The sequence below is a fragment of the Strigops habroptila genome, chromosome 10 (genome assembly GCF_004027225.2).
Source record: "Strigops habroptila isolate Jane chromosome 10, bStrHab1.2.pri, whole genome shotgun sequence".
Classification (NCBI taxonomy): Eukaryota; Metazoa; Chordata; class Aves; order Psittaciformes; family Psittacidae; genus Strigops; species Strigops habroptila.
Genome location: NC_046359.1, coordinates 11377319 through 11388895, shown reverse-complemented (window position 1 = coordinate 11388895; position 11577 = coordinate 11377319). Strand labels below are relative to the sequence as shown.

Genomic DNA, 11577 nt, shown 5'->3' with positions numbered 1-11577 from the left:
AGATGACCAAATACTTCAGTCAAGATGAACTTTCCTCACTTTCTCATCCACAGACAGAGCTGTTTTCAAGAGAAGTGGCCAGGGCATGTTACTTGGGTAACGCAGCCACAAAGAGGATGCAGATAACAGTGCAAGTCACAAAATGAGGAGAAAAGGATGATGTGCCTATGCTGTTATATCTCCTTGAGACCTATATGCATCTAGTAGGGTCTCAGATAAGGATTTCCCTCATTTAATTTCAACTTCTGTTGAGTTTTACCCATAATATATTGTTTCCAGATTTGGATTTTTGTGGTTTTGCTGCAAGGAGAAGAGTGCTATAGTGCAATTACTATGCAGTGTCCCTACATCTTGGTGAGAAAACACTGTACAGATATCACGATCATTACTGGTAATGACATTATGATCAGATCCTCTGTGTGAGGCAGACAGCATAAAAGCAATTGAAGGCAAATGCTGTTCATCTCCAAGATTATTGCTGCCCCTGGAAATTAACTACATGGCTAGTTAAGCTTTTGCACGTCATGGAGCTAACATTTGAAACTACTTCTTCTCAGTTATTAACCGTAACGGGAGGATGAGGCACCATATGTTGCAACAACATGATAGACATAAATAATACAATTTATGTGGAAACCCCCCCCAAGCAAATTGTTATGTCTTTTAAACAAAGAACCTTTCATGCTACTTTGCTATCTCTCTAACATTTCTTGTTCTCAAGCATCTGGACTCCACTCCAGACTTCACCTGTGTTGATTCATGGCTTTTCAAATGATAAGCTTCTTTTCCAGGTCTCATACAATTACGTAGAGTTCATTATGTCCTGCAGAAAAGAAGGCAGTAGGTGGGTTCCCTCACAGATCCACCTTTCTCTTGAGCCTTTGCCCTGCCAGCTCAAAGGCATGCTGTTAATCTCTATGTTGGAAATATAAACGGCAAAACTACTGTTTCTGCAGAATCCTGATGGCCTCCCAGCCGTCCAGAGATAACAGATGGATTTGCTAGGCTGCTGCTGATTCTCGCCCTGCCCTGCTTCCATCTGATGTAGAAATTTGATTTCACGTCAATAATAGGCAGTGAAACACAACACCAAATCCTCCTCCAATTCTCTTTTGCACAGCAATGTTCAACAGCAAGTGAAGCAAAGAGGATTTTGGAGATCAACATCAGTGAAAATTTGATCTGTATGAACATAATCATTTATTGTTCACTTGTAACAGCCCAATGCAGAAATCAGGATCTCACTACATGAGGTGCTATACAACCTCAGAACAAAAAAGATGATAAATCCTCCCTCAGAGGGATCCTTTGATAAGTTTTACTTTTCACTGCTGTACTAGGTCTGGCTGGGATGGGTTTAATTTTCTTCATAACAGCCCATATGGTGTTGTGTTTTGGATTTCTGTAACTAAAACAGTGTTGCTAATACACCAGTGTTTTGGCTATTACTGAGCAATGCTTGCACAGCTTACAGGTTTTCTCTTTTCCCCACTCTGCCCCCCCAGTGAGTAGGTTGCAGGTGCTCAAGAAATTGGGAGGTAAGGCAACCAGGATAGCTGAAACAGACTGACCAAAGGGATCTCTAAGGGGATTCAGAGAAATAATCCCAGTGCAGTTTCAAACTTGCTCCTTTCCAACACTAGCTTAAACCTGAGATGGTAAGGTATTGCAAGTGTGACAGTAAAACATCACTAATTATATTAATATACATATTACTATTGGAATATAGAATTACACATTACTTTGTAACATGGAAAGTCATTGCATATAGAAATTCAAATTTTGGCCACAGTCAGAGCCCATTAATGAGGCCTTTTCAGTAGAAACCTCATTCCTCACATCCTGAACCAAAGCTTGCTTCAGACCCCTTCATTTTTAGGCCATGATTCCCTCACTAAAGAATATAAGGTGATCCAGGGCTATTTTTGATCTGCACACTAGAATCCTATGGTGAAGCAGCCACTGCCATGCCTCCCAGCCTTCCCTTCTCTAAAACCCTCCTCCCATCAAGCCCCTGTTGAGACTCTTGGGTTTGCTCTCTGCATTGTAAAGCACTTGTTACAGACTTGACAGCACTGCTTGTAGAAGAGCTCTGTGACTGCTTTCTGGTTCTTCCTCGGAGTCTGTTAGCAGCAGCAGAATGCATTGGACAGCCAAGACATAGGTACATCATATGAAAGAGTCACCCAATGTCAAGAGTGGAGAGAGAAACATGTTTTTTCATCCTGCGAGAATCTTTGAATTGTTTTTCACATTCAAAATAATAATGAAAATCTTAAATGGTTTTGTGACTTGCAAAACTTGTGAATTATGTTAATTTACGTTTTGATAATTAATTCCACATTTGGCCTTTTCATTTTAAAACTAAATTAGCGTTAAAAAAAATCAGAACCATTGTCATTTAAAAAATGAAAATAAGGTATTGTAACAATTTCAAAATGAGAAAATTCAGATGAAATAAAAAAGCTGGCAAAAGATTACTTTTGTTCTCTGGAAAAAAGCTTTCCATTTCAACAAACTGTAATTTTTCCACAGAAAAAGTATCCCTGGCCAACTCAGCTACACACTGAATAGAGTAATTCACAAATGTGACACGTTCCCTTAGTTTCTATAGTTTGGAAGGCAGAGGCTACTCATTCTGGAATCTAAAACTCAGCCTGAAAAGAAAGAGCAAGGATGTCACTCTGGTAATAGGATATGAAGGGGTCCTGTGTAGCATGCGTTCTGCCGATTTTGTTATTTCTTTTCCTTGCTACTTTCAGAAAGGAGACAGAGATCTGTATATTAATGTTATGTCAGAATGGTCCTCAGCACACACTTCTCCTGTCCATTACGCTCTCTGTTCTGAACATGAAGCCTAATCCTCAGGGAGCAGATCTGTGGGGTTTCAGGAAATCAAAACTGAGAGAAAGAATAATGCTGAAATCTAAATATGTAAAGAAGGGATTGGCTGTGTCTGCAAATGGACCTTCAGCAAATTTCATTCTTACTTTTGAGTATTTGGGGTTGATGACATGGTCCACTGGAAGATCAGTAACACAGTGATTCTCGCCCTGCTTGCTATAACACCCTTACCAGTGGCCTCCAATTGCTTTGAGCTCTTTGGCTTTGACATCCTGATTGATGACAAATTCAAGCTGTGGCTTCTAGAAGTCAACTACAGTCCAGATTTGTGTTTAGACTGTTCCACTGATGACACTGTGGAAAGAAAACTGCTTCATGATATTGTTGTACTGCTGAACTACAAGCAGATTGACATTTTGAGGCAAAACCAAGAGTCCGGGATAAAGGCTGGCAGAAGGTGGATGCCCTGGAGTACAGCTGGTGAGAGTGCCACTGAGGAGACTCCTGGCTTCCTCACTTGCAAACAAGTGGCTAAATGTACTGCTGCTTCTTCTGTACAACATGCCCTGCAGGCTGCAAGTGCATCAATTCAAAAGATGGCTACCCGGACCAAGAAAACTGCCAGAGCACATCCAGGAAAAACACTGACTTTTCAGCTGCAGGAAAGGATGAGCGTGCCAAAGATACCCTCCCAAACAAAAGCTGAAACTAAGAATAACCAATTCCCAGAAAGTGGGCATTCTGCACACAATTCTGCCCAACTCAGCCTCTGGTTACCTACATCTGACTTCTGCAACTACAGGTTTACCATATACCTCTATATCCTCTCTAGTACAAAACAGAGGCCTATCCCCCATGTAGAAGATTTTGTACTTATTTTTCCTTTCAAGGAAGCTGCAATTCAAGCTTCCAGGGAAAGGACAGATATAAAGAGCATCATAAGGAAATAAACAAATTAGTGAGCAAACAGTTACCATCTAATCAGCAGAACGCAAAGAAAAGGGTAGGCTATTTAACTTCTGCGTAACTTCATGACATTAGGTTATATAGATATATCATGACAATTTCAGCTGGAAGGAGGTAAACATACACTGAAATTGTATTAGAAAGATATGCCAAAATGTACAATTTGAAAATTGTGATTTATCAGTTACCATGAGAGATTATTTTTTTTAAATTAAGGTACTAATTTTTTTAAGGAATTCTTGCAATATTAAAGTAATCTCAGAATAAAAACGGAGAATTGCATTTCCCAAAACATCCTCAGAAATGCCACCTGATGGGTACAGTGGTTAGGCAGCTTTGTTTTGCTTGTAATAAAACTGGTGCTCAGCTGTGCATGGAAAAATACCTACACTGAGCTGAAGCATTCTAGATGATGGGCAAAATACTGCCCTTCCCTTGTACATATTTGCTGCCCCCAAGTGTCTGAATGGAAGTAATACTGTTCAGAAGTCACACCGTATTCTAAATTTGAATCAAAATTGAGGCCAAATACTGGTTATAGCATGCTTCCACTAATGCCAGAAAACCTGTGGAAAGATGAGAATGGGCATTTCCCACCTGTGTTCCGTCTCCCTGAAGGATTCATAAAAATTTGTTCACCCTCTAGGACAAAAACCATAGTAACATAGGTATGTGTATTGCTACTGTTTAACTATGTATGCAGTCACACTTAATTCGGATTATTTGTGTTCCTACAAGTATGAGCTATGGATGGTAGAGCCATTACTGCTTCTGGTTAACTAATGCAAGTGGAAGGTGGAGGAGATGTGGTGTGAGAATCAGCCTGTGAAAAATAATGTGATTTGTGTCATAACTGGTCTGTGAAGGATTCCCAGTTATAACATGCTTGACAGAGCTTGTTGTTTATGTAAATGTTTTTTCTGTCTCTTCCTTTTCAAGCCAAATTTTTGCCCCTTATTTCAATAATCCATTTGCTATTATACTATAAAACACCACTTGAAAAACATGTCGGTAAAAGCAATGGCCAGACACAGGTTGGCAAAAGTACTGTGAAATCCTCAGTAGTCTCACCCTTTGATTTCACCAGTAGAAGGTTTGCCTCTGATTTGCCAGAAAGTGGAGCTGTACTTGCAGGAAGCATTTTGATTCTGGAATAATTTGGCCTACACCCCTGCACAGGTGTAATGCACATGGGATATGTGCAAGTCAGTCTCTAAAACCATGCATGCAGCGATGCATACACGGAAACACCTTGCTGATGTGTGCATTCACCATGCCAATGAATGCAGTGCAGTTGAGAGTGTTTAACAAAGCAAGGAGCAAGCAGGATACAAACAAAATTGTTCCTTATTTAATTTACAATTAGAAGGGATTATATACACAGGTTTTTGAGTGGCAAATGGTGATTTTAGGCTAAAAGCTGCAAACAAAGCCAGTTTTCCGTATTACTATAGAAACAAAGAGAATGTCAGCTTATTAACTGGTGAACAGGGACCTTTCGTTAAAAGGAGTTCCGGGAAATAAAAACAGTGGTCCTTTAAAAGACATTAGTATCACTTCTAGCTTCCCAGACAAACTGAAAACATTAATCACATTCTTTTTTTTCAGCATGGTTAATTAAGAAAAAAAATCAACACAGATTTGTTTTGGTCAGCATAATGCAGCACTGAATTGAAATTCTTACTGAAACACATGGAAAAGAATGATATCTTGGATTTATTTTAATTAGAGTTTCCTTTCACAAAGCACATAAAATATATTAAATATTTCACTAGAGAAAAAGACAGGTTTAAAAATTGTTCTTTTGTTACACGGGAGTAAAGGAAAACAATGCATTTCATTATCACACCAGCTGACAGCAAACTGTGTGGATTGTCCCAGCATCATAATTAAATTCATAAACTGAAGCATGTGTATGATCAATATCAGCAACACTTTTTGCTCTATTCAATCTTTTTCTTCCAAAGATGTTCTGTAACTTGAATGGTGATTCATTGGTAGCCCGATCCACTGGAAACTGAAGACAAGAAAGAGCAATTCCATAATCTTAAAATTATTTTGCACTTAGGTGTGAGAAGTGGCTAAAGCAGCATGCTATGAAAGCATGTTTGTTGCTACAGGAATTGATGGAGGGCATAAGGAGATAATTGGTCATCTCAGTCAATGGGCAGGTAATGAGCTGAGCTCTACAGGGGAAATGCTTCAATGCTTCAGAAAAATTCAAGACAGATGATGGACAGGCAGTCTGTAGGGAAAGCATTTGAAAGCAGCATCTGATAAATGATTAATCCCCCTAGGTATCGAGTGCCATCCAAAGAGCCTTAAAGATGGAGAGATTCACTGACCAGAAATATTTTTGCATTACTGGAAGAATAAAGGCAGGAGTGGGAGAGGTTAATTCAAATACAAAGCAACACAAAGGAGGTCTGAGGAAAGACTGTTGGAAGAAGAAGAAAGGGGTATTTCATCCGGAGTAATGACCAGGACGTAATAAACATTATATTTTGTCTTCAAATGCATGAGACAGAGTTCTTTTAAATTATGAACATATAATTATTGAATAATTTAGGTTAGAAGGGACATTCAGAGCTCCTGCTCAGGTTTTGGTCTAACATACAGCTCATGATAAGGCCTGATACATGCTGGGATCTTCTGCTCCAAAGAATCCAAACGAACTGAAAACATTAATCGCTTCTACATTTTTTGTGATGGTTAACTGAGAAAAAAAAAAACCCAACACATAGATTTGTTTTACTTGGCATAAGGCAACACTTATCTAAAATTCAAAAATCTTTGTAGATTTGAGGTTCTTATGCCATGCTCCTTTGTTGTAGTCACTTTTGTAACTAACTAGCAGAGGAACAACTGAAAGTGTGATCAGTATAACGAAACAAAGACTTTGATGAGAAATACTATAGGCATTTATTTTAATGTTACATACACAAAGAGGACATGACTGCATCTCCTTCAAGTGTCACCCAAGAGACATTTCCTTTGGGTAAGTTTATTCCGAACTAAGCACTAGTCACTGAGACAAAGTGAATTTCAGCCCTACAGCTCCATCCATTCATTTTCACAAGGTTTAAATCTTCCTAGCAGTTCTGACCTGCCAAGAAAAAGGGTTGAGCTACTTACGTAGAGTGTAGCCTCTTGAGGAGAGGAATCACTTCTTATCCAGGATGATATTACTCTCCTCATCTTTGATTTGAACTCGTCCAGTGGAGTACTTGGTTTCCTGTCTGCCATTGTAGTACACAGTTCTCACAGTGCCGTCTGGGTATTCCCGCCTCTTGAACTGCACAGTGTGAATCTCCTTTTGGCCGTTACTGAATACCACTATTTTATCTCCATTCCTGAAAGAAATAGCAAAGAATGAAGTGGTGAGAAGGCACTGTCTGTTATTAATCTCACTGAGCTGTCTAATGTGACACAATGAAAGTGGAAAATAACGTCAAGTGGGAACTTTCTCAGGTAGGCTATAATTCGCCTCAGAATTTACATGGAATGGCATGAGATCTGATCTCCAATAAGATTTCAATACAAAGAACTTCAGTGCATAGAATAATACCTAATAAATTGTGAGATCTGCATTTTTACATGACTTCTTCATGAAGGGATCTCAAGGCATTTTGCAAGCAGGAAATCTATTTTACAACAGGATCCTCCCTAAGCCCAGAAGAGCATGTGTAAGAAAGCCTTATTGTTGTTTTTCCTCATTTTATATGGAGGAATAGAGAGATACTGCATGACTGTCTCTTGCCCAAGGTCAGAAAGACAGACAAAAATCTAGGAATAGAGCTCAGGAGTCCTCATCCTGAGTCCTTTAGTACCACATAGCTAACACAGGCAGCTGGTGAGTTCCCAGCAACCCTGGCCAGTATAAAGTTACATGGAACTAAATGAGGGAAATTTCAGTCACCTATCATCCAAGGTGGAAGTGAACAATTTTCAGTGCCTCATTGTAGCAAATCCCTCATTATCTTACAAATCCTTTCTTCCTTCATGTGGAAATTTCCCAGCCATGCAGAATCCAACCAGAGTTTTAAATGTCAGTATCTTTGTACCTGTGTCCAATGCCTGGTACCTGTCACTAACATGAGACTTACTTTTCTACTTTTACTACTGTACCATCTGGGAAAAAAGTTTCCTTGAATCCATTGCAATAGAGGCATTTCACTGTGCGATCTGGGAACACAATTTCTTTTGTGCCATCAGGATAATGTTTTTCTGTGGAAAAGAAAATGTAAAAAGTCTGTCTGGTATTCTTCCATGTTTCTTTACACAGGGCTAGATCAGATTTTTTGGGGACATGTTAGTGAAATTGGAAATGATATCCAGTGTAATGCTAAAGAAATCAAAGAATTGAATATTCAGATAATCAAAATTAGAAAAAGAACATTTACATCCCATTATTATCTTTCTTTTGTAGGAGGTAACTGAGCAGTAAAGTGATGAAACATACTGGAAGAGAAATGCAAAGGCAAAGCAAAATGAGATCTGCTGGAGTCAGAATCAGACAACACTTTCATAATAAAAACCTTCCTGCATGTATAGTTCACATTTATCAGCTCTTGCATACCTATCTGATTATTAGGGAACTGCAGCACCTCCAGGCCATCTGGATAAGCAATGTGGGTTGTCTGTGCATCTGCATAATAATAAATCTGGAAGGAGAGGGAAGTGTTTGTAGCATGTTCACAATATTTGCATAAGCAGATTCAACCATAAAAATGTGCTTAAAAATAACCCATCTTAGAAAGGTAATTTCAAGGTCATTTTCTGCCTCTGACATCCATAAATGTAGCTATTTTTGTACTGCTGTTCCTTCCTCTCATTCACCCCCCTCCTCATGGCTGCGTCTAGATGATGCTTCTTTCATCTCTGCAGCATACAAGAGAACAGTGCACGCATGAAAGTCATCTTCCCACCTCTTTGCTTCAGCTCCCAGCCATGCACTATTAATTCAAAATAGTTCTGCTGCTGCCAAGGCCTCACTTTTTTCCACTCTAGGTCACACTATTTTTAACTATTTATATTTACATAACACCAGAGGGAAGAACCCCCTATGCTACCTGCCCTACAGACATACAAAACCGAGTCCTTGCTTCAGTTGGCTTCCCCTGCCCTTTGCCTTCCTTCAGTCTCCTTTAATCTGCTTACCCAGCTACCTGCTTGTTCCTTCTTTGCCAGCTACTTTCATCTCCACTTTTGTCCTCATAAATGAAGCAGTTTCACTGCTCAGGGTTGTTAAACCAACATCCTTCCTCATCAATTTCTCCCAGAACTGATAGATCAAGGTAAATGATAGGACACTCTTGGAAAATCACTTAATAATTCTATTTTACTTAAAGAAAACAAAAAAGTTACACACCACTGTTCGATCTGGCATGATCTTCTTTACATCTCCATTGAAAAAGCTAATTGTCATTGTCCTTTTATCAGCACTGATCTCTTTTTTAGTACCATTGCGGAAAGTGATGATTCGACGTCCATCAGTAAGCACCTCTTCTACCTTCAAACACATAGAGCATCTAATATTAATGAAGTCAAAGCACCTGAGGTGCTGTGCGAGAAAGGTTACATGGCCGCTCAGAAACAAATTGTCTAGTTTCATGGCAAGGAGTTGAGGGACACAGTGGGAAGCCAGCAAGAATTGCCTGCTCATGCCCTCCTGGAAAACAGGGACTTCCAGGAAAGGGTTGAAACCAGCTGCCAAGCTGAGCTATGGGACTTCGGGAAAAGGGGCAGCTGGAAGCAATCTCTAGATGCAGCTGGGGAATCACTGGGGATTTTGACAGGTGGCTTGAGCAAACAGGACAGGCTGCATTGAGCCCGACTCCGCTAATGCTACTCCAGGCATAGCCAGCTGTGTATAATGAAAGGCTTCTCCCACAGTGATGTGTCCAGCTGGCACATCTCACTACCATTAGGTTCACATCCAAGGAAAGAAAAGAATGGCCTTTAATCTTGCACTACCAAACACCATCCCTACCCCACTAGCACATTTTAATTTGTAATGGTAAGCATATAATTCCTCCCAGCCCATAACTGAGAGAAAACAAATGGATTTGGTAAAAGTCACAGAGCAAATCCATGTAGGAAATAAGAAAACAATTAATTTACTTGATATTCAGTCCATCAGCTATAGATATTTCCTATCATTCATGGTGTGAACTTTATATTTCATCTCTCCTTTAAGGAACAGACATTTAATTGGAGAAGTAATTGTCTATGGCTGCTTGAAGCAGTGATTCCCATCTGTGCTGCAGGCCGATTGATGATCACTTCAAGTATTTTTGCATCCTATTTTATCTCACCTTTCCATCACGATACTCTATTTTTTCCTGCACCTCTTCCTCACTTTTTCTTCTTTCTTGATGTAGCACTGACCTTCTAGATAACACTGATTTTGGAGGCTATATTATGAAAACATCATAGTGTTACATAAAAAGAAATGTTTTAAAAATATTTCCATGAATTTTAATCAACTGTGCAAAACCGATATTTACTTGCACACACACAGAGGAAAGCTGCCCTTCTTTCTGGTGTTGCCTTGTATTTGTAACCAATTTTGATCTTTTAGTCATAACTAGAAATGTTGCACATTAACTCCAGTTAACTTCAGTTAGCAAAGAAAAAGATAGCATAAAGAAAGTCCAAAAATGAGGTGACAAGAGTGCATTCTGGTGAAACTACGCTATAGGAAATGGAGAGAATAAATACAAAAACAAAGAATGAGACTATCTCTGAATAGAGTTACTAATTTGAAATAAATGTACCTGTATTAGCTAAATCCACTCTTCCAAAACAATTTACGTGGTTCTTAGCTATAAGTAATACTAACTGTGTAACTTAAGCGCTATTCAGGATTTTCAGTTCACAAATGGAATGAAGACATTCATGATCACACAAAAGCCAGAATTGTAAGTTGCGCAAACCTTTGCTTCAGCATCCAGAAAAGCAGGAGAACTGTCTGTAGATACTTTGCTGTCATATGCAGTTATGCCACTTCTCCTGTGTGTGGTCACAAAAGCCCCTTTATTCTGAGGTTTTAGAAATTTTTCTGTCTTTATAAGATTAAGAGTCTCTTCTTTCTGAGCCAAAATAAAAAAGATAAGTAGCAACATAAATCTATTAATGTCCAACAGTTGTGCAGGAACATCTTGATAAAGAAATCTACTATATTTTTTATAAGATATTGCAATATTGTTTTAAAGAGTGTACTTATCATGAGTAGAGACAAGAAAATAAAACCAGGAGAGTACTGTTTTCAGCTGGATGGGAGTTAGTATGCTATATACAAAAACTAAGGTCACAGACTCGCTGAATGATTTTATAGAGTTACATAGTGAAATACCTCTGTTTCTTCATTGTTACTGCTGGGTGCAAAGCTGCAAGTGTCATTGCTGTGGTTATGTGAGAGTAGCATGGCTTCTGAGCTATATGAAACGGGTAAAGACCTGCCTGTAAGAAAAAGCAGAGTAAAAGAGGTCATTGAAAGCATATGAAAATTGCTGAATCATGTTTCCATACCTGTCTCAGAAGGTTTTTTAAAGATCCTGGCTCTCAGATTCTTGCAAAACATTACTTCCTATACTGATAATGTTTGCTAACACCTTGCCCATTCTCTCGAAGGTGTTTTGTCCTGGACCAAAGTGAAGTGCAGACCACATCTGTTCTCTCATCTTCTGGGCTTCCAGGACAACAAACTCTGTGAGTGAGCAGGCAACAGCACAATCTGCTTTCTCTCTCTTGTAAAATATGATT

General features: G+C 39.1%; 2 protein-coding genes across 2 annotated transcripts in view; one reads left to right on the top strand and one right to left on the bottom strand.

The window, feature by feature from the left end:
• The first annotated feature begins 524 nt into the window (after window positions 1-524).
• TTLL2 (tubulin tyrosine ligase like 2) lies at window positions 525-3871 on the top strand. Its single transcript, XM_030499949.1, is given in 5 exon segments — window positions 525-566; window positions 1597-1658; window positions 2154-2164; window positions 2941-3780; window positions 3783-3871. Coding segments are annotated over 5 exon segments (1044 nt in total).
• Window positions 3872-5628: 1757 nt separating this feature from the next.
• LOC115613768 overlaps window positions 5629-11577 on the bottom strand; it is a 30209-nt gene continuing 24260 nt past the window's right edge. The window contains exons 12-19 of the mRNA XM_030499687.1: window positions 11168-11274; window positions 10749-10904; window positions 10128-10226; window positions 9182-9322; window positions 8390-8474; window positions 7917-8037; window positions 6946-7163; window positions 5629-5827 (exon numbers count right to left, since the gene is read on the bottom strand). Of these exons, the coding sequence (XP_030355547.1) occupies window positions 6974-7163; window positions 7917-8037; window positions 8390-8474; window positions 9182-9322; window positions 10128-10226; window positions 10749-10904; window positions 11168-11274 (899 nt within the window). The 3' untranslated portion in view covers window positions 5629-5827; window positions 6946-6973. The remainder of the gene's footprint in view (window positions 5828-6945; window positions 7164-7916; window positions 8038-8389; window positions 8475-9181; window positions 9323-10127; window positions 10227-10748; window positions 10905-11167; window positions 11275-11577) is intronic.